The sequence below is a fragment of the Podarcis erhardii genome, assembly GCF_964252035.2.
Source record: "Podarcis erhardii genome assembly, chromosome: 3".
NCBI lineage: Eukaryota > Metazoa > Chordata > Lepidosauria > Squamata > Lacertidae > Podarcis > Podarcis erhardii.
The window spans coordinates 81,755,420-81,782,451 of NC_138507.1; the positions used below are offsets into that span (position 1 = coordinate 81,755,420).

At 41.3% G+C, this 27,032-nt stretch overlaps 2 protein-coding genes across 7 annotated transcripts in view; both read left to right on the forward strand.

Annotated features, from left to right (window-relative positions):
- SPAST (spastin) overlaps positions 1-10,628 on the forward strand; it is a 40,492-nt gene extending 29,864 nt beyond the window's left edge. For 4 of the 5 annotated variants that reach the window (XM_081857685.1, XM_081857686.1, XM_081857683.1 and 1 more), the window contains 4 exons: positions 3,196-3,275; positions 3,672-3,742; positions 4,759-4,799; positions 6,618-10,628. In XM_081857685.1, coding sequence (XP_081713811.1) covers positions 3,196-3,275; positions 3,672-3,742; positions 4,759-4,799; positions 6,618-6,740 — 315 coding nt within the window. In that variant the 3' untranslated portion in view covers positions 6,741-10,628. The remainder of the gene's footprint in view (positions 1-3,195; positions 3,276-3,671; positions 3,743-4,758; positions 4,800-6,617) is intronic. The other variant, XR_014155448.1, reaches the window with a different exon arrangement.
- A 605-nt stretch (positions 10,629-11,233) lies between these two features.
- Positions 11,234-25,627, forward strand: SLC30A6 (solute carrier family 30 member 6). Of its 2 annotated transcripts, none has more exons than XM_081857693.1 (14): positions 11,234-11,929; positions 13,146-13,232; positions 14,724-14,808; positions 16,887-16,929; positions 17,283-17,348; positions 17,860-17,940; positions 18,549-18,584; positions 19,066-19,160; positions 20,499-20,547; positions 22,395-22,514; positions 22,605-22,707; positions 24,255-24,302; positions 24,892-24,960; positions 25,114-25,627. In XM_081857693.1, exons 1-14 carry the CDS (start codon positions 11,927-11,929, stop codon positions 25,612-25,614), a joined length of 1,386 nt encoding a protein of 461 aa, XP_081713819.1. In that variant the 5' UTR covers positions 11,234-11,926; the 3' UTR covers positions 25,615-25,627. The 2 variants fall into 2 exon arrangements, with proteins under 2 accessions (XP_081713819.1, XP_081713820.1); XM_081857694.1 differs by lacking the exon at positions 11,234-11,929 and adding an exon at positions 12,289-12,307.
- The last annotated feature ends 1,405 nt before the right edge of the window (positions 25,628-27,032 follow it).

The following is a 27,032-nucleotide window of genomic DNA, read 5'->3' on the forward strand; positions in this document are numbered from 1 at the left end:
TTGTTGTAGATCCACGTGCAAGAGTTGCTCTTCCGACGCAAACGCCTGCTTTAAGCGTTCGAACGCTTGTTGCGCTTCTCCCGTCCAAACAAATTTCTTTTTGCTACTAAGACAATCCGTGATGGGCGCTGTTAAATGGGCAAAGTTTTTGATGAACTTCCTATAGAAGTTTCCGAAGCCCAGGAACCTTTGCACGTCCTTCTTGGTCTTTGGTGTTTTCCATTCCAGTACCGCTTGAACCTTGCTGGGATCCATGGCCAATCCCTTGTCAGACAACCGGTACCCCAGGAATTCCACCTCCTTGGTATGAAACTGACACTTCTCCAGTTTCACCCACAGCCGGTTTTCTCGCAGCTTGCTCAGTACCTCTCTTACATCTCGCACATGCTGCTCCTCATTGTCTGAGTACACCAGAACGTCATCTAAGAACGCTACGCAGTTCTTGTAGAGCAGTGGCCCCAGGACGTGATTCATGAATGATTGAAAACAGGCGGAGCCCCCTTGTAATCCGAAAGGCATAACGGTGTACTCAAAGGCCCCCAAGGGGGTGAACATAGTGGTCTTCCACTCATCCCCCTTTCTCACACGTATCAAGTTATATGCCCCCCTAAGGTCCAGCTTGGTAAAAATTTTCCCTTTTCTCACCCGTGTTAGAATGTCATCAATTCTGGGCATAGGGAAAGTCACTGGTTCTGACACTGCATTTAGGGCCCTGAAATCACATACAAGCCTGGGCTTGCCCGTGTTTTTTTTGTCCACAAAGAACACTGGGCTGCCCCCCACCGCTCGTGACTCTCTGATGAAACCTCGCTTGAGATTCTTGTCAATGAACTCCCTTAACTCCTGCATCTCACTGTCTGACATTGCATACAGCTTGCCCACTGGCAATTGTGCTCCTGGGAGTAAGGTAATTTGACAATCAAAGGGTCTGTGCGGGGGCAGTTTATCTGCTTCTTTTTCGCTGAATACGTCAAGCAAGTCAGCGTATTGTGGTGGCACCCTCCCTTTGTCCATCAGTTCCATCCCTGCTAGAGTGCCCCTGGCGCCTGCCTGAGCCTCTCCCTCCTTGCAGTGTTCTAGGCAATGTGCTGATCCAAAGGAAACCACTCTCTGATGCCAGCCTACTAGCGGATCGTGTAGCGCCAGCCAGCTCATACCCAAGATAATAGGAGCTCCTCCCAAGGTGGCTACGTTAAACGCTATCAGTTCGGTGTGTCGTGCCACCCTCATTATCATTGGTACAGTCTGTTGGCTCACTTCTCCTCCCAACAGCTCCCTCCCATCAATCGTGGTAACCTGCAAAGGCTTACTCAATGGGATAGTCTGTATTTGGTGTGCAGCTGCAAACTCTTTGCTCATGAAATTACATGAGCTACCTGAATCCAATAGCGCCTTTATCTTCAGTGGGTGTCCGTTTGCCAGTTCCAGCAACACCTCTATCACAAGCGCTGGTCTTGGAGGTTCCGGCGTGGGCACATTCATTACTCCCTGGCCTGGCTGCTGTGCCCTGATGTTGGCAACCAGGCGTTGGCTTTTACTGGCTCCGTGATTTCTTCTTCCTCCTTCCCCCCAACAGTTCCCGCCATCCCTTGCCATTCCTTCCTTTGCGGACAGACTCTGGCAAAGTGACCTGGCTGTTGGCAGAGATAGCATCTCTTGCCGCTCTTTCCCTCCTTCTTCCGCCCTTCACTGGTGTTTGAAACTGCGCGCGCGCGCGCTGTTCCAAGTTCCATCGGCTCTGCTGGCGGGAAAGGCTGCTCCGGAATCTCTGGAATGCGGAAGTCCTTCCAACGTTCCCCCTTTCCTTCCCGCCTTTCCATAGCTCTAGCCTCCTGGCGTGCTCCTATGGACAGCGCTGATTTAGTCAGCTGATCCATAGACTCCGCCCTAGGCGCCCGGGAAAGTTCATCTTTCACTGCCGGAGAGAGACCTTCTTCAAACAGCATTTGAATAGGTTCACTAGCAAGGTCCCACCCAAGTCTATGAATCAGCATGGTGAACTCAGTCCAGTACTCACGTACAGATCGGCTCCCCTGTTTACACGCCATTAACTGCCTGCGCACCACTCCCTGCTCGATCTCGCTGGAAAACATCAAGTCCATGGCGCGGAAAAACTTCATTGTGTCCTTTAAGATTTCATTATTGGCTGCCATCAGGGGCCGAACCCAGTCCCTCGCCCCTCCCTCTAGATGGCCAATCACGTACGCCACTCTAGAGTTCTCGTCGGGGAAGTCATCAAACAGTAGATTGAGAGCATATTGCATCTCTGTCCTAAAGGCTTGATAGTTCCGGGGATCCCCCCCAAATTTCTGCACCAGTCCAGGCACCCGTCTGGCAAGTGGGGTGGTCTTCCCCTTATCTGCATCTTGAGCCCTCCTCTCCTCGAGCCTCGCCGTTTGCAGTGCCAGCTGGACCTCCAACGCCCTGTACCTTTGTTCCAGGCTTGGATCTGCGCCAGCTCCCGCTCCTGCTCCTCCGGTTCCGGATGGTTCGCTCATGATGCCTTCTGCTTGCACAAGCTGCTTTCAAAGACTGTCAGATTGCTGTGATGGGATAGTGAGCTGCTTGTGCGTAAAAGCTTGATCCCTCTGGGGTTTGGCTGGTCATCCAAACCGATGCACTAACGGAGCCCCCAAAGCATGACTCCGTCAGTCGCTGGTAGAATCTGACAGTGGGCGTCTACGGAATTTACGCCAACATAAAAGCTCTTTGACAGACATGCGCTTTCGAGACTCTCTGCGTGACAGTTTCCGGCGAAGGGTGGGCGTTCCCAACGGGGGTCCCGTTACCTCTCCACTACTCTCACTGGAAGCATCCCAGAGCCTCCCCTCCGCTGTGACTCCTGCACTCCCCCTGCTGGTTCCCTCTTCTACTGCAGATTCTCTCCTATTCTCCTGTAGCCTGTCCACCACCTGTCTCTCCGATGGCAGTTCCCTGACAGGTATATATGGGAGGAAGTAATTCTTCAGGTAATCTAGACTCATAGTACAGAGAGCTTTTACTGAGGCCAAACCAACACTTTGACTGGGCCCAGAAATGAGCTAGCACCCAGTGCAGAAAAGCACAGGTGTAATATAATCATATTGGCCAGTTTATGTCTTTGGCAAGCCTCTTGTTATAAGTATTTTTATAACATTAACTTACACAAGATTTCTTGTTTGTATAGTTATAAATAGTGAATATTGTGCCTTACAGACACGACTGCTTTTACTAAAAAATCTTTTGAGCAAGCAAGGAAATCCATTAACCCAAAAAGAGCTGGCACAGCTAGCTAGGTGAGTAACTTTTTGTTTGTTGTTCATTACAGCTGGTGTATGTGTAGCAGGATTTGCAGCTGTTGCACATCAGCAGGGATTCTAAGAATAATTCTCTTGAGTATGTCATGCAGATGTCTTCCTTCCTTAGCTGTTTATGTAAATATCAATACTTGATGCATCCATCAAACATAACACCACTGACAGTTTGATACTAAAGCTAAACTTTCATTAAAGAAACATTATACATTCAATATAATACTAATTTAAAATTAACATTTTATTTAGGTTTTTTAAAAAAAGCAGGCTGCTTTTGCTACAAGCTAGTGACTTAAAATATTGTAAACTTGCTGAGTTTCTTTAATGCAGTTATCCACAGGAAAAAACTGAAATTGTGTTCACTTTCTCTTTACAAAGAATGACAGAGGGATACTCAGGGAGTGACTTGACAGCATTAGCAAAAGATGCAGCACTGGGTCCTATACGAGGTAAGCTTTGTTACCTGTTAATGAAAAAATGAGATCAATGAACACTTTTCTGTTCTGTGCTGTGCTAGATAAAGCCTTGATTTCAAATATTTTTTAAAATACAGCTGGATAGTATTAGAGAAGGATTTTTATTGTGCCATTCACTATGAAGAGATTACATGATACATGTTTACCTTCCCACTGCAGCAGTAAACCATTGAGCCTCTTGGACTTGCTGATCGGAAGGTTGGCAGTTCGAATCCATGTGACACATGAGCTCCCATTGCTCTGTCCCAGCTTCTGCCAACCTAGCAGTTCGAAAGCATGCCAGTGGAAGTAGATAAATAGGTACTGCTGTGGTGGGAAGGTAAACGGTGTTTCTGTGTGCTCTGGTTTCCGTCATGGTGTTCCATTGTGCCAGAAGCAGTTTAGTCATGCTGGTTGCATGACCCAGAAAGTTGTCTGTGGACAAATGCCGGCTCCCTTGCCTGAAGCGAGATGAGAGCCGCAACCCCATAGTTGCTTTTGACTGGACTTAACTGCCCAGGGGTCTTTTACCTTTACACCTATTTATCTACTTGCTCTGGTATGCTTTTGAACTGCTAGGTTGGCAGAAGCTAGTACAATGCAATGGGACCTTTATAAAAGTATAAATACTCTGTTGTATATACATTCTAGAACTAACAATTTATTCCAAAGCATCTGATACATCTCTCAACAAAACTAAGCCTAGTATCCAGTTTTAAAATGCTTAAAAAATCATAAATAGAATGAAGCTTTAAAATACAAATTCATTTCTTTTTATTTTAATACTGTCCTAGAAATAAAATTTTTACAATATAACCTTAGTAATTTTTCAGATCAGGAATGAAAAAATAATGGAACCAGGTGATTGCTGTTGATGCCTTATCTCATTTGACTATTACTTAGTGTGTTTCACTTTCCAGTACTAAGATAGGGATGTTTCAGATATTGGGACTTCTGGTGAGAGATATTTTTTTCAAAACACATTTGATAGTTATTTCTTTAATTTACAGAACTAAAACCAGAGCAGGTGAAGAACATGTCTGCCAGTGAGGTATGCTGTTTTAAGATTTGCTTTGCCAAACCAACTAGTTATTTTTGCTTGTTTTGTTTTTACAACTTCTATGAAATAGAATCACTCACTTGTTTTCAGATCTTTCTGCCTTATATTTTCATAATGATTTTGTGATTTTCATTATTGCTGCTTTGGTTGTGTAAATGTGGTGTTCACTTAGGTTTGGAGATATTCCTAAGAGCAGAGCAAAGCTGTCTAGCTTTTAATACTTGCTGCTGCAGTAATTTACCTTTTAAAACGAGTTGTCTGATTTGTGTATCTAATCCACAAAAGACAACAAAACAGCCTGAAAATACTTCATGGGGAAGAAGATCTCTAAGTAACATGGGATAGAGCCAAATTTGCCCCTCAGGGAATGTAATGTCTTATTCCATTTGCACATGGAACCAGGATCCAGCAGAGGTTCTGCACCCCCACCCCCACCAAGATGAAGCAACTCTCAGAGCCCAAGCCCTTCAGATAGTATTTCAAGGGGTCACAGGAGGCTGCAGATAGAAGGAGGAATTGGCAGGACCACTTCTCCTTGATTCAGCACAACTGAAACTCTGAGGAGCACAATTCTGGATCCAGCCTGATGTCTGTATACTAATTGAGGATAACATAAACACATGCTAAAAGTGGTCCCATTCCCTTTGCATTTCAAATTTAATGACGTACTACTGTATCCCTCAGTCTGGCTCGCCAGCTTGTCCTAGCAAACACTGCCTGCCAATAACCCAACCTCATTTATAGATGGAAATAATCCCTTAAAGGACAGTTTCTTATCGCCAGGCCTATTGCCAAGCACAACAGCACTAAGATTAAATAAGCCTTTTGCATGTTCCTTAAGTGTAAAGGCAGCATTTACACCCACCCCAGCACTGGAGTGGGGAGAAGTTATGCCTCCCCCCGCACTTACCCCTGAACTTAGCAGTATAGTGTTAGACACTCTGTGTGTGTGTGTGTGTGAGAGAGAGAGAGAGAGAGAGAGAGAGAGAGAGAGAGAGAGTGCTGTTTGCCCACATGTCTGGGGGAGGTTTGTGACAAGCGGGGGGTCATAGAGGCCCTTATGTTTTCCTCTTTTGTGCTTTTTGCACCATCAACTTTTGTCCTGCTCTCCATAGAAATGAGGCTCCTGGATGGTTGGTTATGTTGAAATCAAGTACTCGGGTTGAAAGCAGCTCTCCATCTTGGCTTTAGGATTTGTAGCCTCCTAGTCAGTACAGTGGTACCTCGGGTTACATACGCTTCAGGTTACAGACTCCACTAACCTGGAAATAGTACCTCGGGTTAAGAACTTTGCTTCAGGATGAGAACAGAAATCGTGCGGTGGCGGCGCGGCGGCAGCGGGAGGCCCCATTAGCTAAAGTGGTGCTTCAGGTTAAGAACAGTTTCAGGTTAAGAACGGACTTCTGGAACGAATTAAGTATGTAACCAGAGGTACCACTGTACTTAAACACCGCAGGCCAAGAATTCAAGTCCCAAAATGTACTGTACTGTTTAAAACACAGCCAAGACTATAAGACTGAAAGTTAAAAATGTTCATGCTAAGCAAATACTTTTTTAGTGACAGGAAATAATTCATGGCCTGTGATTTTGACTGAACTTCTGTTCTCATGTATTAACAACACCTGGAATTAAGGCAGGATTTATTTTTTTTTCTGCCTGTTACTGATACTTTCCCCTATGATCCTGACTTTTGTAAGTTTAATAGCTAAATGAGCATATTTGATATTCTGATTCAGTTCATTCCAAAATGCAACTTAGAAAGCAAGCATCACCAAGGTGGTTAATGTAAAAAACTTTCTTTGCTTCTAGATGAGAAATATCAAATTGTCAGACTTCACTGAGTCCTTGAAGAAAATAAAACGCAGTCTCAGCCCACAGACCCTGGAAGCTTATATTCGCTGGAACAAGGACTTTGGAGACACAACAGTTTAATATGCATCTTTGTCAAAGGAAGGGAAGAATGTTGCCAGCAAGGGACGGTTGATGCAAACTGCTGCTGGAATGTGACCAGAGTTTACAAGACTTTATAGAACTCTAAATATCTGCACTAAAACAGGGAACTGACTTAAGGAAAAAACAAATAGAAATAGGTTGATCAACATCTCATAAATCTTAACATCTGGATTTACAGAACCCAGGGCACTGTAAGATAGAGCACAGTAATATGACACAGGGGAAGAACTCTAGCAATTGAACAATGGTAGGAAATGTAATTTGTATATTTTGTTGATGAAGTATTCCAGTAGGATTCTCAGTTGGGAAAACCCTTTTTTAATTTGCTCATGACATTTGCTTTTGCTTTGTTCTTGTAAACTACTAATTGTAAGAGTATGATTCATTCTCTTTTTTCTTTTTTTTACCTATGTATCAATAATGTGCCAAATAAAAACACTTCATATGCATCAGGAAGGACAGCATTGTGAATACTGGGACACAAAGAAACTGGTCTGCCGCCCTTCATTCTCTTGGAGTTCTACAGTCATAAAACAGCTTAGAAAGCTTTCTTTCACAGCACAGCACTGACCATTTCAACCAAATGAAACTCTGAATGGATTAAAGTTACCAGTTTTACGATATTCACTTCCTGCAGTGTCTCTCTAATGTATTTATATAAACTTTCTGTGGTAGGATACTTGTTTCTATACTGTTGTCTCTTAGACCAAGAGTAAGGATAAAAGGACCACAGTATTTCTCTTTGGTGTTAAATTTCATATTTACAATGACAGAAACCCAAAGAAGGTTCTTCTTGGGTAATTTTATAATCTTCTGGTAATCGTGGTCTTGGTTACTTCTTTAATTGCATTAGACTTTTTATATCCTTCATGTGCTTGGTTTGTAGAGGCACAGCTGACTTTAAAAAGGACACTAAATGTAAGAAGAAAATTTCCATCTTTGATACATTGATGGAAGTTGTCAAGAGGATGGAAAATTAGAACAAAGAAAATTCTGTTGAGAATAAATGTATGCATATTTTCTCAATGTTTAAAATTATGCTTTCTAGTTCTAGGGAAGATTTAATTTGACCATATTGATTTGAAATGGGACTGTCAAAATTCTTTTGAAAAAATATAACTCTTTGCCATTGAAGTAAAAAACAAAACCGATTGATCTTGAACTGAGAGGCTTTGAGCACTTCTACATAGCCTTCTTTATCTATTGCAAGTTATCGGCGTTGATAGCATGCTAAAAGTGCAATGCCATGCTAGTTGCGCACATGAAAATCTAAACAGCTCTAAGACCTATAGTGGTTGCTAAAAACAAACAAGATTTGTCAAGGCACTGCAACTGGATATTTCACTATAATGGCTGTTATCTATAATGGCTGGTATCTTCATTAGTATCCGAAGCTTCAGAGTAAACTAATTGTGAACAGCCTCTGGAAGCTGAAAAAAAAACTTGATATTTCCTCACACTTTGATGCCTTCAATGTCCTTCTAGTTTGTTTGTAATCTTTAAGTCTCTTTGCACTGAAAGTTCAATGTAGGTGGCATTACTTGCTGTTTGGGCTAAAATTTGTCATGCATATTTAGCTAGCGACCATTGAGTATCATCTCTTGATACATAACTAATCACAGATTTCCTTTCTTGGTCAAGGCCACTTCCCTGTATCGTCTGAAGGTAGAAATATTGTGCAGTGCCCCTCATTGCATGAATGGTAAAGTACCGTAGGCCCTATGTGGTAGTACAAGTTGACTGCCTACATGGACAGAAAAGTCATTATTTTTGAATAGATACCATGAGCTATTTATTAGACGATGGATAAATTTATGCGTGACATACACCATATTTTCATTGTGAGGAAACACTGATGTGATTATGACATGATTGTGTGTAAAGTGATTCCAATTGTATTCTATCTTACGTACAGTAAGCTAATATAATAGTTTTAACTTTTTGGAAAGATCTTACTTGTATAAGTTGGATGACCCTGTCATGAATTCCCAATGTTTTCCTAGAACATTGAGCTTTTATATTTTGAATCACCTTCCTAACTGAATATTGTGGTAAGGAAACCTGGATAAGATAAACAAGTAGAAAAGCTTTGTTAAAAGCTCAAAATAGTTCATGTCTTGAAAATGTATGTGGTGATCCTAGTCACTGATTAGTTATAACTTAAGGCTGAAATTGTTTGCTTTAAGCTTACTAACTACATGGGACTAAGAACCCCTAACTGAGTTCAGGCTTACATCCAGTCTAGCTAATTCCAGAGCAAGCAATTTTATGTAGGCCGGAGTGAAGGACTCGTTGCTGCTTGAGAAATTGCCCTCTAAAGGCAATATTCAGGAAATGTGTTGAAGAATTTTCCTGCTGTTTGAACCTAGCAATACTTAACGCTCTAGATGCATTAAATTCTGAATGAGTCAACTGAATGGGAAGACTTCAGCAACAGCTGCTTACTTGAACAAAATACAACTCTCTGTATCCTAGTGTTCCTTATGCCCTTTTGTGCTCTGTAATAGTTTTGACCGTTCTATGTATTTCCAGTTGTTCCACAGGAATTACAAATGTTTTAGTTTGGTTTTCTTGTGGTTTTTTCCATTGGTGGGAATGGCAAGCCTTTCACTCTTGTACTCAAGTTTGGTGTTGTTTTTTATTTAAAGATTATCCAGAGTTCAGTTAAAATTAACTCTTAACACATACCAAATTCAAAATGGGGCTGGGGAACACAACTGTGTGGTGCAACTAGTGGTTCCCTAATGGTGTAGCTCTTACACTCCTAATTTTGTACTACCTTAAGACAAATGTGGACGTGACTAATGCAGTTTCATTCACCTTATAGGGTGATAGCCAATGTTAACCAATACTTAGAGGAGATCTATTAAAATAAATGAACTGAATTAAAGTCCACTGAGTTTAATGGGTCTACTCTATCACCCATATTTCAATAATATGATTTGGTCCTTTGCTTGTTGTCAGGTGTCTTAAGTAGTTGCTAAATTCATATGTATTATAGCATAGACCTTAAGCCATTAGAGAAAACCTGGTGATAACTTGAGTTGAGTCCAAGATAATGACTAGATTTGTCTATTGGTACATACTGCAATATTGTATGTGACCATTTGAGGTATCATTTGTTATAGTACTGGAGCCTTAGGCAGCTGAAAGGAAACTACAATAAAGTATTAGACTTTCCATCTAACTGATGCATTATGCTAGTCATAGCAAAGAACAACATTTGTATATGTATATGTAGATTACATTGACTTGTTCCCTGAAAATGCTATTAGGCAGCTGTAACCTTTTCTGTCATTGAGGGATTTTCTAAAGTAGCATCCTTTAAGAAGGACCATGAGATATAAATAGCTGTTTTGAATTTAAAACCAAAAGTCCTGTCAAAACCAGCAGCATTGTTCATACTGAGCAGTTTCAAAGCTGTGGAAAGACTATGTTATGTTTCTTCAATGAGAATTCTCAGATGGCTTCTCCCCACCCCCAACTTCTTTTTCTGAATATTGGACATAGTTATTCAGTATTAAGATATGAAACCTTAATGAGAAAATGTGTAAAAGCATGAAAAATGTTCACATTGGATTGAGAAGTTTGATTTTCTTGATAACCTGTTGCAATTTGTCTTCATGTACAGTTTTAGTACTTTCCTAGGTCCAGATTCATGCCTTTCAGATCTGTTGCCTATGCTGTTAATATTTCTCATGTGAAAGAAGATCATGGAAAATTTTTGAAGATTATTTCCATTTGGTTTCTCTGAAACAGTACTAAAAATTAATGTAAGTTCTAATGAAATAAAATGTGTAAAACAACATTTTTAATTTTTATTACCTCAATTTGTTAAGATTCTAAATAAAAAAGTTAAAACAATAATTTGGGTGATTACTTTAAATGCTGAAAGCAAGCCCTTGTCACATGCAACATGTAGATAAATTTAAACTAATACCTTTGTTCTACCAGATGTGAAATGTAACACTCCTCTAAATATTTTCATCTAAGTATTTTATCAACCTAACCACGTTTTCCAGGTAACTTTTGCCATTATGAAGTTCCCCTACCATAATCTCTTGGTCAAGGGATGGGAAACATCCAGCCTATTGGCCTAATCAGCATCTTCCTCAGCCCATGTATCTAGACCAGGATGGGAATGAGAATTGCACCCTTTCTGTGGTGGAATGGAGAGGGCCTTATTTTCGTCTGCGGGGTCAGGGTGGGGAGGTTTAAAACTCCCTGCCCTAACACCAGGAAGAACTTCCTCCCAGTGTCTGGATGGTAAAGAAAACTTGAACCTTCCCTGCCGCTCAACAAAGGTGTGGGAGAGCACAATTTTCTTCTCACCCTAGTTGGAGGGGAGGATTAAATCTAATTTCCACCCCGTTTCTGTGCACTAGGCATTAATAGAAAGAAAACTGATACCACCGCTCAGTGGATCAACTGAGGACAAACAGTGTAGGTTGGACCTCCCTGGATGGGATGTAAGGGTTTGCACAGCTCAGCGGAGAGTGGGAGCAATGCGTGGCCCCACTGAGTATTGGAATGATGTCCTTGGGCTGAAAGAGTTCCCAGCTCTACAGCAGAGAGCATAATCATAGCAAGAATCTAAATGTGCTTGTGGCACTTGTACCAGTAGATTTAACACTGACTTAGAACGCTGCGCTCTTCATTCCTTCTCTGCGGGCGTCTGCGAGGCGAGGTACAAGAGGGGTACACATGATGCATATTGATGATGAATAAATAAACGAACACATTGGAAGAGAGAGAGACGGTGTGTAAAAGCCAGGGAAGGTTTTCCCCGTGATCCGTTTCCGACAGTGACCGGCTGCCTAAAAGCGCACCGCTCCTCCTCCGCGTGGGCGCCAACGACGCTGCGGCCACGCTACCGGCTTTACCAGACAGTTTCCCCGTTGCTTTATTCAGAGCTGGCGCATGCGCAGCTGCCTTCCGCCCTCTTCTCTTTCTCTCTCTCGCCCCGCCCTGCCTGCCACAACGCTAACTAAGGCACCGCGGCATCTTGAGGAGGCAGCGCCGGGGCGAAGGCCTCGCGTCAGTTCCTGCTCCTATGCTGGGCTCGGCCAATTACACGCCGGCTCCTTCGGCTCCCGCCTCGTCTCCATGGTGACAGGAGGAGCCAGCCTTTTCCGGCCCCTTTGGGGAGCCACTTGTTCCTCAACATGGTGAGTTGCCTTCTGTTTTCACCTCGAAGCGGGGCGCGGGGGTGGGGAGGAGACGAGGGACGACGGTTGAGGCCTCGGACTCAGCTGGCGCGGGGAGAGCCAACGCGCACGCGCAGCTCTGGGGGGGTGCGGCGCGAGGACCTCTCAGAACCCCGGTTCTGGCTTGCCAGTTCTTAAGGCTTGGCTTCCTTTCATTGGGTAGCTGCGGAGGTTGACGTCACTTTTCAGAGGTCAGGCTCTCTGCGCCTCGTCATGGCACCGTGACGCTGCTTCTTCACAGTGTAGTGCTTACGGAGCAAGGCATAGGAGGTTGCCAGCTTTCGAACCGGGCCCTGCAGCTGTTCCCTTAGCAGCAGTTCGAACTGCAACCATTAGCAAGTTGGTTTACAGGCCCATGCCCTGTAAAAAGGTTCTCCTCCTCCTGGGGACTGACTTGATCAGTTGTTTGAAAAGCAGGGTATAAAAAAAATTAGCAACAGTTTAATGCAGTGGTTCCCAACCTTTTTTGGGTCATGCCCCACCTAAGCATCTCTAAAATCCTGATGCCCCCCCTTGTGACATTTAATTCTTATTATTCAAAAAGTGAACTCTTATTCACGTGGAGGAAGCCTAAAAGGCCATTAACTGTTAATAACTCATTCTCGAATTGCCCCCTTCTTAAAAATCAAATTGTACCCCACATACAAAGAGACCCTAGTCTGGACTTGAGGGGACAATCTTGACATGCGTGTCTTGAGTTCAAACTCCTTTTCAGCCACAGAGTTCGGTGGTAGGCCCCTGAGCAACTAATCATCTGTTAAGCTAACCAAATTTATAGAGATATAGTGGAGATAAAACCACCTCAAAATTATTAGAGGCCAAATGGGTTAGAAATGTGATAAATGAAAAAAAAAACCCAAACAAACACTTGGTGCAGGATGCTGTGATAATGAGAGCTTCATTTACTGAATTCCTGCCTGTTATATGGCTCTTAAGGGCACAGGAGCTTTTACAACCCGGGCTTGTCCCTGCTTGCCAGGGTTAACTGTACAGTATTATTATCTCCTAAGTAAGTGTTACTTTGCGACAGTGTGTAACATTGGTGAAACAACTTTCCTTATAATAAAGGCCAGCGTTCAGAAATCAAGCTCATTTTGGGGAATGTGATTGAAGAAATGGAAAGTTTCAATAATTAAGAGATTGACGACGATTTGTGCTATTGCTTTTTTATTTGCAGGGGACAATACACTTATTTCGCAAATCACAGAGGTCTCTACTTGGCAAGTTAACACAGGAATTTAGATCAGTAGCTGCTGATCGAAGGGTAAAGTTTTATTTTACAGTACAGACACTAAAACTCTAGTTACATGTCTTCTCAGAGAAATACACCTCTTTGCTTGCTGTAACAGAAACTTGATTCCAATAAATATTTGTTTTTCATTAGAAGATATGACATTAATAAATGATTTTGGAAGAGGGACATACTGCCAGGTTGTTTCAGACAATGTTTATGCTGCAATTGCCTGTCTTTATTTGCTCCTGTTTGATTTTAATTTGTTGTGTGATTTTGTACTACTTTCTGAACTGATGAGAGTCTCCTTGCTGTCTGTGATTTTATGAAGTTAGGGATGAATACACTGGCTGTATACTCCTCCCTTACCCATCTCCTCCTCCTCTCCTCTTTTATTTTCATGGCTAGTTAGCCCTAGTTCCCCAGTTTGGTAATTTTGTCTTAATGTAAGCTAGGATCTTTGCGCTGAAAGTGGCACACCAGAGGAGGGAGGAGCACACTTCATAAATCGTTTTGGGGGCTTTGAATGACCATCTGAATGAAATAAAAAAATTCCTTCCAGTAGCACCTTAAAGACCAACTAAGTTAGTTCTAGGTATGAGCTTTTGTGTGCATGCACACTTCTTCTTAACAAAGACATTGGATTCTTATCTCATTATACATGACAAAGCCATTTTTCACCTTCTCACCCCTTGCTTTTTCCTGTAAGACCTATTGCAGTCGTTAAGAGTCGTCAACAGGCTCATCACAGCTATCTGGCAATCACCCATTCCCACCACCCTTCTGAGTAATACCCCTCCCCACCTTCTCACTATATAGAAAGGTCTGGTGACTTCTGTTTCAGTGTATCTGAAGAAGTGTGCATGCACACGAAAGCTCATACCTAGAACTAACTTAGTTGGTCTTTAAGGTGCTACTGGAAGGAATTTTTTTATTTTGTTTTGACTATGGCAGACCAACACGGCTTCCTATCTGCATCTGAATGAAGTGTACATACAGCTGTCTAGAACAGGTGTGGGGAACTTTTAGCTTACCAGATGTTGCTGAACTACAGCTCCCATCAGCCCCAACAAGCATGGGCACTGACCAAGGATAATAGGAGCTGTAGTTTAGCAACAGCTGGAGAGCCAAAGGTTCCTCACATGTGGTCTAGACTAGCAGTGGTTCACAATTAGCTAAGTACTGTGGACCCCCTGTTTTTCAAAATCCAAGCAATGGAGACCCTACTTTTGAAAACTTTGATACCTCTATGGTACTTTTTGCTATGTGAATGGTGCCAAGGACCCCCTGGGTGGGTTACACAGATCCCTGGGGGTCCATGGACCACCAACTGGGAACCACTGGTCAAGAGTATGCTTCGCTGCTGTCTCTTGAGATCAGCAAGAGTGTTAAAGCTAATGGTGGCGTAAAATGCTCATTCAAAATTGTGTGAGTGTGTTGCAGGATTGTAAGGTTTTTTTATGACAAATAAGCTTTATTGCTATTCTCTTGATAAGTAGTCACTTTAACGATTGTCATTTACAGTCATGGAAGATCTTGTTGTTTGGTGCGATAAACATAGTATGTACTGGCTTCCTCCTTATGTGGTGCAGTTCAACAAACAGCATAGGTATGTTTATGTTATTGCATTTAAATGCTTCTGCATAGTAAACTGATAATAGTATTAATATAAAGAAGCAGAATCCTGTATGTGTAACAGAATTAAGCAGTCTATATTATAATTAGAAGAGTTGTAGATCTGTGAGCATCTTGTGATATCTAACTGTGTCTATCATGTACTTCTTCCAAAATGTATTTTAAATGGTCTAAGCATTCTTCTTGTTCCTCCCCTGAAGTATTCTTGAGGCAGGGCCTATTAAGAATAATCCTACAGTCTGTAAGCCTTTGTCTGAATTTGCAGTTAATTGCCAGGTCTGTACCAGATGAATGCTCCTTGATCACACTGGCACTGTTAGTTCATAAAGTACTTAGAAATCTGTGGAGCTAGCTGCTTTTGTGCCTTTAATACTGTCCAGATTGAAGAGGGGCACATTTCCCCACATTGCAAATATGCATGGATCACAGATATAATGACTGCTTCTTGTGTGTGGAGCTGATCATGACCCTGTGCACTTTTTTGCCTTGGTTGTCATTTTTATTCTTGCTTAGGTTTTGCAAAAGCATGCCCTTCTTGGGTTATGTGGCTTGTGCAGTTATGTAGAGTTTTTTGGGTTTTTTAAAAGTTAAATCTGTGGCTGGGTGAGTGGGTAAGATAATTCTGACATGTATGGTGCTCCTTTGCACCTAGTGCCTTCCTCGCTTCCTGGCAACCAGACCCCTCGTATTGCTCTAGGCCAGGGATGGAGAACCAGTGGCCTTTCAGATGCTGGTAGACTAAAACACTTGTGGGCCTGAGCCACACTGTTTTGAGGCCGAAGGGAGCTCAGTGATACAGCAGATGCTTTGCATGCAAAAGGCTCCAGCTTCAAACAGAGAGACTCATGTCCGAAACCTTGGAGAGCTACTGCCCATCAGTGTAGACGGTACTAAGTTAGATGGACTGATGGTCTGACGTTGTATAAGGCAGCTTTGTTCCTAACATCTGGAGGGCTAGAGTTTCCCTATCCTTGCTCTAGGCATTGACTTGAAGGACAGGAGTAGAGTAGATGAGGCTTCCCCGAACTTTATGGGTCTAGGAGCACATCTGAAAATTTAAGAAACTGTTGTGGGCACTAGGGCTAGGTGTTATATTAATATATCGTCCAAAACTGATTTGAAGTCCATATTGTGATATTAGTTTCATAATTTTTGACATGGCCTGCCAATATATTGTGAATCATGATGTGTGAATGTGCTGTACAAAAATCACAATGCTTCTCTCAATTCCTTCAGTCCCTGTTAACTCTGCCAGCGTAGCTCTTCCCTACTTCCTGCAGGGGGCAGCAGATCACAAGAGCAGACGCTGGCAGAAATCACGATGTGAGAAAAACCGTGAAGCCAGCCAATACCTCTACATTGCTCCATCCTTATTCCAGACATTGTGATATATCAGTATATCACAGTGTTTAGCTGGTGATAGTGTTGAAAACCAGATATCACCCAGCCCTAGTGGGCACCACGATACAGCCATTTCATAGATGAAAAGCTGGTGATGCTCAGAACATCCCTAAACATGCAGACTCTGAAAAAAGAACAGGCAAGAAAAAGAAGAAAAAAGAGGAACCCTGCCCAAATAGGTAGCCCTTCCCACCAAACAATCCCCACAAATTAAAATCAGACCAAAAAATGAGCAGTTTTTCTGAGGGCACCATGATGCCCGTGGGCTCTTCATTGAGACTCCAGGAGCAGCTGCTTACAACTTTAGCTGCTGCTTGTCTTCCAGCTGCAGTGGAGCAGTCCCAGAATATTAGCACTTATAATTCCCTTGAGCTGTCTTGCAACCCACGGTTTGACTACTGAGCATATGAGCACAAAGCATAGGCAACCAGTAGTCGTGATGCAATATTTGGAGGGTCACAGTTTCCCCACCACTATTGTAAAATGTGTCTTGTATCTTTAGAAGACATGCAAGTACGTAGGTAATGGTATGAAGTGTTTAATCCTTGAAAGGAATATTTTGCAGGCAGGAGAACTTGAAGCTTCTTTACTGTGTATTCATTCTTTATTGTGTATTTATGTGTAAGTAAAGTATAAACCTTCTTTCCACAGCTTTAACTGCATATACCTACCTAACTATCTTTGATCTTTTCAGGTATGTTTTACTTTTAAAAAATCCTCATCTCATTTTGTAACACTTCCATATAATGTATGTGACATTTTCTTTATACTATTATCTAAAACCAATGTTAGTCATACCCATGGTAGACCCATGGAAATTAATGGGCATGACTGATCAGGTCCATCAATTTCAGTGGGTCTAATCCAAGTACAATGTACCAGGAACTAAGACCCGTTGAACATAATGGAGCTTATTGCTCTGTCTTTCTGTATGTAGTTGCACTGCCAAAGCAACTTTATTTCAATAAATTAATGAATGATTGAAAACTGAGTTTTTATTAGCTAGATTTTGCTTATTTGAATTTCCATTGTTTTCTTTTAATATAGTTTAATAACATGCTTGATAAGTTATTGGGTCATGATGAAGAAGCCCAGCCCAGCTTATTCATTTGGGTAAGTGATATGCTGATATTTGTCTCCTGAAAATATTTGTTCTAAAGTATGTGATAAACATGTAAGGGTTTTTTTAATAAAAAAAATTATCAAAGTCTGTCTATGAAAATGTGCAAAACTTGTACAATCAGCCATATTTATATAAAGAAGTTCGGAACTTGCATGCAAAAATGGTATTGTGTGTAAGATTTCATTCTAGCCTTGTTTTTGCCTGATACCAACATATATATTCGCTTCAGATGCGAGACCCTTAATGCAGGGATTGCCAACTTATGCACCTATAGGTCAGATCATCATCTGTCCCCTGCCCCGCACCATTTTATTTGGTCCCTGAAAGCCTTACACCATTTTAACTAATCTATGAGAAAATAGTTTCCTCACAGTTTATTGTACAGGACAAATAATTTAGCTTTGCAAGCAAGTCCCTCTGAATGTGCTGAGAGTTTTCTTCCTGATCAGAATACTTGTCTGCCCATATTGATTTTAAAATGTTTGACCTCTCAAATTTCAGGTTTGAGAGATTTGAAGTCCTAGCAGTATTTGCTTCCACAGTTCTAGCACAGCTTGGGGCGCTCTTTATACTCAAGGAAAGGTAGGCATATTGCTTGCATTTACGACTGATATGTAACAAGAGGAACTGAATAATGCTAGAAGTCAATTTTAATTTTTGACACCATAGTCCTCATCTTGCTGCTTTGTGCTGGTGTACATACACATGATGTGTGACTAAGGCCGTAATCCTTTGGTCCTTGGGATTTTGTGAATCTCCCTCTCCATAGGCAGAGAAAGAGGTGCATCTTTGGAGAGGGAGTTCCAACCATGGGGGCCTCCCTGCAGCAGCAAAATCCAATGGCAGAGAGGGGTTCTTGGGACAGATTGGGGAAGGCATTGGATCTGCTCGGTCCAAAACCCTCCTAGTCCTCTAACCCTGTCCTGGAATGAGGCAAGGCAGGGGTTGGGGGGGGGAGTGAACAGGCCCTGGGGCTGCTATATGCATTTTTGTATGTGTGTTATTTAAAAGGAGAACCTCCAAAGGGAGGCAAAAAAGAAAGATGGGCAATCCCTCATCTTCTACCCTGCTGGCATGAGCTCAGAGGGATTTGGATCCACTATGCCTCCTGTTCCACCAGTAGGATTGCTTTGTAACAGATGTCTTGAAAGAACAGTTAACTGTAAAACTATTATTATTGTGTCTTGTAGTGCTGAACGATTTCTGGAACAACCAGAGATTCACACGTAAGTGCTTTTAATATGCAAAAGTATTGAATTAAATATTACAGGGATAAAGGGACATGGCTAATACAGTATTAATTCTCCACATTGTTAAATGCAGAACAATAAAGTTTACGCTGACATGATATTGAGGCCATTGGCAAAATTCCTTTTGAATTTAATGTCTCTCAATTGTAGTTGTAGTTAAAAATTAACTCATAGTTGTGGGGAAAGATATTTAAAAAAAAGATATTTATATACTTCTGGGGATGTAACACTCATGGATAAATATTGTAGAGCAGAACTGTAATTCTCCTGTATACATTGGAATAAGATTAAAGACATAAGTCTTCTATTTCAATAAAAGCTGATTAAATGTAGCTAAATGAAGAAGAAAAATGGGATGAAAAACTGGTTAGTAAATAAAAAAAACTGGCTAAGGGAACTAGTATTTGGTGGAATATTATGATAGTCAATGGCATTAAAATTGATTTCTTCTTTTTAGGGGTCGATTGTTGGTTGGTACCTTTGTGGCACTCTCCTTCAACCTGTTTACAATGCTTTCTATTAGGAATAAACCTTTTGCTTATGTCTCTGAAGGTACATAATGAATACATGTGTTAAAACTAAAGTGAGTGAATGTCCATGGATTTGGAGATCTGAGTTACTTACAAAAAACAATTTTACTTTCTGGCTAGCCACTATTTTTGACTGCCACCCAGCCCCTCCTCTCCCCCAAATCTTCTTGTATGCCTAGAGGGCCTGGGAGAAGTGGGTGGTGTTTTCTCATTTGCAGTGGAGAAGAAACATGCTCTCCAGATTGTACTGCCAATGAGAACTCTTTGCTGAGTGATGCTACTTGCCAGAGAGCCTGGGGCAATTCTTCCTGACAAATGTACTTGTGGGTGCCACTGAGTAACAGTTGTTCACATCTAGATGATGCTTTATCTAAAAACAGTTATGGAAGGTGTGTGAATCTTAAGTTGATGAGGCTTGCTTATGCACATGTCCCAGGCTGATTTAGGACAGAGCCCCCGCACAAGTCACAAGTTGCTGAGCCAAGGGGGCACCTTTCTGCCTCCTCAAAGCCTAGTAAGGACCTGGTTTGGGAAGGAAGTCTGAGGGCTCTGACAGGGTCCTAGAGTCCTCCCACCTCCTTCCCAAAGTCTAGTTAGCACTTGCCCAGCTTTGAGAAGGAGTCGTAAGGATTCTAGGACCCTTTCAGAGTCTTCGTGCCTCTTTCCCAAAGCCCAGCACCTCCCTTACCTGGCTTTGGGAAGGTCGCAGGAGGTCTGTGGGGAGGGCAGCAAATTTTGGCCTGGCACATGGTGCCATATTATCAAGGTCTACACCTGCAAATGCCTTTTATCAAAACGTTTTAAATGTCAATAAGCTTAAGTGTTCAGTTTCATATATATACTTGTCAAGCTATAGTATTTTTGTCTGATCTTTTTATTCACTGGACTTTGGTTACTGTTGCTGGGGGAAATGTTTTATTGGATTTTCTCTTTTTTGGGGGCTATAGGATGATTTTAACTTTTGCATTGCTCATTTTGTCATTTTGCATTTTTTATTTCTGTAAGGCATGTTGGATTTCCCAGAAAGGCTTAGAAATATTTTAAAATACTGTTTTAAGAAACACCTGCCACTGAACCCTGACTCACACCTGTGCAAACCAGTCTTGTATATTGTTCTTACAATATCAGAATACTATTATTAAAGTAATGATGCTAAAGAACACTGTAGCTATGCTGGCACAATAAGTGAGTTGACCTGGAACAATAAAACATATATCCAGACCTATTATTTTCCTGCAGGCCTCACATAGAATTGCACTTGCAGTTTTCAAAAATATGTTTCTGTGTGTTTTAGTGACTGACATGCTATCATAAGTATTCTAATAATAATATTTGCTATGGTGGGGGGGGTTTTTTGTAGCTGCAAGTACAAGTTGGCTTCAGGAACATGTTGCAGATCTCAGTAGGAGGTAAGTTAAAAGGATGATATGGTAACAGAATAATGGAGCCATAGAATTATACAGTTGGAAGGGATCCTGAGGATCATCTAGTCTAACTCCCTGCTGTGCAGGAATTTCAACTAAAGCATCCATGACAGTTGGCCATCCGACCTCTGCTTAAAAACCTCCAAGGAAGGAGAGTCCACTACCTTCCAAGGGAGACTGTTCCACTGTCGAACAGCTCTTACTGTCAGAAAGTGCTTCCTAATGTTTAGTCAGAATCTCCTTTCTTGTAACTTGAATCCAGTGGTCGAAATCCAACCATCTAGAGCAGGAGAAAAGCCTCCTCCATCTTCCATGTAACAGCCCTTTAAATATTTGAAGATTGCTATCATATCTCATCTCAGTCTCTTCTCATCCAAGCTAAACATACCCAACTCCCTCAAATGTTTCTCATAAGACTTGGTTTCCAGATTCTTGATCATCTTGGTTGCCCTCCTTTGCACATGTTCCAGCTTGTCAATATCCCTCTTAAATTGTGGTGCCCAGAACTGGACACAGTACTCCGTATGTGATCTGCCCAAGGCAGAATAGAGTGGTAGTTTTACTTTCCTTGATCTGGACACTATATTTCCATTGATGCAGCCTAGAACAGCATTGCCTTTTTTCTTTTCTTTTTTTGCTGCTGCAAAAATAAGACGTTACAGATCAGCAGCTGGCAGCCCTTGGACTAAATCTTCCCATGCCTGTTGCCAGTGAATGGCAAGGTTTATATAAAAGGAATAGTGAGTTTGGCCATGGGCCTTGCTGGTCATGCAGTTTGACAAGACCAAGGACTGCCTCTGACCTGCACCTTCTTCCCCCTACTAAAATGGCCTCACTGTAAGATGAGTTACTGAGCAGAGATAAAACAGAATTTAGAAGACAAGGTACATAGTTCCTACATTTTCCTGAAGTATTCAGTTGTGGTGGTCTGTGTTTGCTCTCATTTGGTGTAATGGTTTAGAAACCTGACATCATTGCTAAACCAACTGTCCTATGTTTCCATCTGGTCTTGGGAAAAGTGGATTTCTGGAAAACGTTTCTAGAAAATGTCACAATAATATGAAAGTGTTTTGAATTTGCTAGGTTGATACTTGATGGCATCTGTCTCTGCTCTGGTTAACATCGTGAAACACCTCCCTTTTTATGAGCGAGAGTAGGATCAAGAAGAGTTTGAATTCCCCAATAACGTTTGTATCCTGTCTGTCATCAGATCATATGGTGGCTGGTGATGGCCTTCATGTTAAGTTTCTTAAAATACATATATGAAAAAGCAAGATGATTCCCCATGTCCACTTTTGCATAAAAAGCTGCCTTATAGTCAGACTATTATAAGTCAGACTATTTCTCTGCCTAATCCATTCTGTCAACACTTGATTAGCAGCCGCTTTCCAGGATTTCAAGCAGAATTCTGTTTCCCAGCATGTGCCACCTGATCCTCTTAACTGACGAATGATGCCAGGGATTGAATTGAGAACCACCTGAATGCAAAGTGTGTGCTCTGCCATAAATAAATAAGTTATAGTTGGAGAGGCCCTCATGTCATTTCAGTAGCTAAAGCCTTTTATGAAACTGGGCACCATCAGTTAGAGCTGGGAGGAAATATCTGTAACTAAAATTGAAGAGCTTTTTCCTTGATTTTATTTTAGCATTTAGGTATGCTCCTGTCCCTTATATCATTTCCCTCAGCAATAAGGCTCACACCTGAGACAAGTAGAGTTTCCTGTCTGCAGAGGGCTGCCATAAGAGCCATCACTGTACCTATAAATTGCGTGTGTTGCTGTTTAACTGGATGTTTCCACTATTGATCCATCTTATTCCTCGCTTTCTTTTAGTTTGTGTGGGATCATTCCTGGGCTGAGCAGCATCTTTCTTCCACGCATGAACCCTTTCATCTTGATCGACCTTGCCGGGGCTTTAGCTCTTTGCATTACATACATGCTAATCGAAATTAAGTAAGTACTCATGAATTTAAAGAAGACATTCATAGATACTGAAGGCTGAAAAACAGGTGTGCCTGCTAATGTTACTCTTGTTTCTTTCAGTAATTATTTTGCAGTAGATACTGCCTCTGCTCTAGCCATTGCCTTGATGACGTTTGGTACCATGTATCCCATGAGCGTCTACAGTGGAAAGGTATTGCTTCAGGTGAGCCAATGAGAGAAGTGACTTTGTGATAGCATCTTTCAGTGTAGCCAAGGTTGGCATCACCCATTTAATGTAAAAAAACCCACACACAGCCTCTCACTTTATGAAATGTTAAAAAATGTTCCATATTACACCTAATATGCAGGATTTGCAACAGCTGCCTATATGATACTGGACCCAATTTAAGATGCTGCTGTTGGTATATAAAGCCTAGAAGGACTTGGAACATAGATAACTGATGGAGCATCTCTCCCCATATCAGCCAGCCTATACTTTGAGATAGTTGAGGGTGCCTCCTTCATGGTTCTAGTGCTGAGTGTGTTCTGTCATTCTGGGATGCAAGACAAGCACTTCTTGGCCCTTGTGCCACAACTCTAGAATTCCACCCCCCTGGGAGTGTGGCTGGCATAATCATTGGTGGCTTTTCACCATATGGTTAAAAACAGATCTTTTCTATGTCTTTAGAGGATCTGTTTTGTTGGTTCTGAATTTGAGTGCTGTACTGTTGTAATCTTTTATTTGTTTTACTTGCCTTTTGTCTTCATGAATGTATTTTTTAAGACTGGGGGATAGTGTTATGGGACAATCTGTTGTTTTTTTTTAATAGAATATTTATTAAGGTTTTCAAGAGATAATACAATGTAAAAAATAAAAAGAAAAGATAACAGAAATACAAAAATACAAAAACAATTAAAAAACCACATAGAATTTCCATTACTTATTTTCTTTTAACTTATTTTCCAGACCTCCTCATACCTCCCTTTCTTATATTCCAATTCAAATTGTTAGTTCAGCAAATCCTCACCATTAGTTTTTTACTTATTTCTAAACCTTTTTTTTCATATCTCTTAAGCATTAAAGCTGGAAACCACTTAATTTCTGTCCAACATCATTCTAACATTCTAGTGTTATGGGACAATCTGGTGGAAAGCAGTCTCCAAATTTTACAAATAAATAAATGTAAATTTTAAAATATTTCACTGAATAGGGGCAGAAAAAGGCCTGGTGAGAACTGAGCATGCTCAAGCCCCCGACAACCACAGAATGATGCATGTCAGTCAGGAAAGCAAACCTGGAGGTGTGGGTGGGGAGGGTTACGGAATGGAGTATCCTGGGAGGAGAACACGGCTAGTTTGCTAGAACCTTGAGCAAGAACGTGCCTATTAAGAGGTGAAAACACAGTGTCGTTTTTTAGAGTCCCACTTTAGTGTCCATAGTGCATCCTCAGCAGAAGCTTCCTGGCATGTGGGCTACTATTCCTTAACAGAGTGGGAGGTGGCGGGGAGGTCAGTGTGGCGCAAACACACTGGTGGAGCCAAATCAAGTGGTGTTCTTGGTGCATCTACATTATGCCAACTTTCCTGCCCCCTCACCCCCTCCCTCCTGTTAAGCAACGGTAGCCATCTGCCAGGAAGCTGGCATAGCAGCTCCACTCCATGTAGTGAGCCCCTTTTATTGTCTTTAGATTGTTGAGTCATTTAAGAACTATGAGGGGGGGAACCCTCTTTGGCAGTTTTTAAAAGTAATAGTATTTTTTGTTTTTTCAGACAACGCCACCTCATGTGATTGGACAGCTTGATAAACTTATAAGAGAAGTAAGTTAGTTTAAAATGTTACATTGGTATACAGTGGCCAGGGCCACCCTTGCCCCAGAGCATGAACAATATATATTTTTATGGGTTGTGTATCCAAGGGAGAGGAGGCAATATTTCCTTATTTTCTAATACTTGGTGTTTCAGTTTTCAGTATCAATGAAATATGTGCTTTTTGTAGGAATTTGGTAAACAGCATCTCCCATTAATTTTCCAATGATCCCTTTGTTCACATTTTTAGTTTGGATACTATAGAAGCTATAGATACACATTTAAAAAAAACAAAACATTGTTAATACTTTACTAATAAATTAAAATATAAATATAGAATGTTCAGATCAGTATTATGAGATGTATCTGATGCTGTCTTGTGTTCCACGTGGAGTAGCCTTTTGAAGAATGCAGTTGGAAGTATAAATAGGCTTACATCTTGATCTTCTGCATGTTTACATAGAAAACACATTGATTTCAAGGAGGCTGGACTCAAAGTGAGCTTTTCTATTAACACAACCCTTGGGGCTTTATGAATAAGCTGTCAGAAACATTAGCATTTTAATACTAATATTGTGATTCATTGTGTGTCTTCAATTAGGTTTCTACATTGGATGGTGTCTTAGAAGTGCGAAACGAGCATTTTTGGACATTGGGATTTGGTTCTCTGGTATGTATCCCCCCACCTGACTTTAATTTTATTTTTTCAAAACAAAGCATGTCACTCTTTTTAATAACATCACTTGAAGATTGTTTCTCTCCTGCACAGTTTGTTTGCTTCAAGTGCAGGGGAGCGATGAGCTTATTCTTCTTTGCTTTCTAGGCTGGATCAGTACACGTGAGAATTCGAAGAGATGCTAATGAACAAATGGTACTTGCTCACGTAACCAATCGGTTGTATACGCTAGTGTCTACGTTGACTGTTCAGATTTTCAAAGATGACTGGATTAGGCCAACCTTGACCTCTGGAACTATTGCAAACAATATGCTGAATCTTTCAGATCATCACATCATTCCAATGCCACCTCTAAAAATGGCAGAAAACTCTAACGTAGCTACATCTACTCCAGCTAAAGCAAGTAGTCCGCCTCCAGAATTCTCCTTTAACACACCAGGCAAAAATATGAATCCAGTCATTCTCGTGAATACTCAGACAAGGCCCTACAGACTAGGCTTCAACCGTGGAACTGTACCTTACAGCAGTGTCTTCACACAAGGATTTGGAGTCCCAGGAATAGGGGCAACCCAGGGATTCAGGACTGGTTTAACAAATGCTCCCCACAGATATGGAACTGGCACTCAAGGTCAACCCAGGCCCCAATAAACTATTTTCCATATTTATTGTTTGATTATTTTTTTAATCTATTTTATTGCTCACTTTTTTCTACAAGACTATTCATATTTTTTAGATGGACCAGGATCAAATATTTCCAATCATGAAAATGTGTTTTTGTTGTTTCATTTACTATCTCTGACTGTAAAAGTTGCAGCTATACAAGCGGTGAGCTTATTCATGTTTTATTTTTGCTTTTGTAAGTGATTACAGTACAATATATCAAGGAACTTCAGAAGATAACAAATTTGGCCAGAAGTGAGGTTCCATATCATTTTCTTGATGGTGATGAAGAGTGTTTCCAATTACCAAATTTCTCCAAAACTTCTTTGCCTATGATGTAATCATACAATCATTTTTAAAAGTTACATTTTCCTTAATTGGAAAGGTGTGTGTCATATATAAATGACCACTTGGAGGTCCAACAGACCCACTTGAAATCTTATTTGACATTAAGAGATGCTTATCTAAATAAATACTTTATATTGCTGCCAGGTTCACAAGAGTTATCAACTCTCCTATGGTGTTAACTATCACAGATTCATTTTTATTTCTGTCATCTGTTTGACAGTGTGCTGGGAAATCTTAGGGTGGTCCTTTTAAACTATTGTTAATCCTGTTTGAAGAGTTCGGAGTAGTGGCATGGTATGTGGAAAGAATGCTTTGGTTAACCTAGTAGCATTTTTTATTTATGGAAACACTGATTTTAAAACTTCTTTCCAGCTGCTTTTAAAAAAGTGATGGTACCTCTCTGCATGAAGGTAAGCAAGGTGCTTAAATGGGAAATATAGCAACAGGCCAGTCACTGTTTTTTGTTAGCAGTTTCAACTAGCATGGTCAGTAACTGATTTGAGTGCATATTTTAATGTTTCACTAATAAGTATTATGATACTTTTTCCTTCATTCTGTTGCCAGTGAAAATTTGTATACCACCTGCCTACATTATATACTGTACCTAGTTTTCCTTCAGTGAGTCCTTACCTACAAGGGAACATGATTTAGATTAGTTGGTGACCAGCATCAACTTTACTTTTCTACCATGGAAAACCACAAAGTGTGGCTGCCTCTCTCCTCCACCCTGCTCTCCAAAACAGTCACACTAACAGCATGCATGGAACCAGGTTGCTGCAGCAGGCATGTGGACTCTCCCACCTTCTTCCTACCTCCAGGTTTCTCTCCACAATTAAAGGCAGCCATTTACATTCCTACCCTCTCCTGTTTGTGATTCAGAGGACCCTTCTGCAAGGAGGATTGGGGGGGGGGTGATTTGATTTCAGGATTTGGTTTTTCCACCTTCCCTTTCCCAAATGCCTTGCTGGACAGAGATACCTTTCCTTTTCTAGCATGTCCGCTGCTGGGTGTCTGGTTATTTTGATTGTGAGATATATCCATTTAATGCTAAAAGGGCA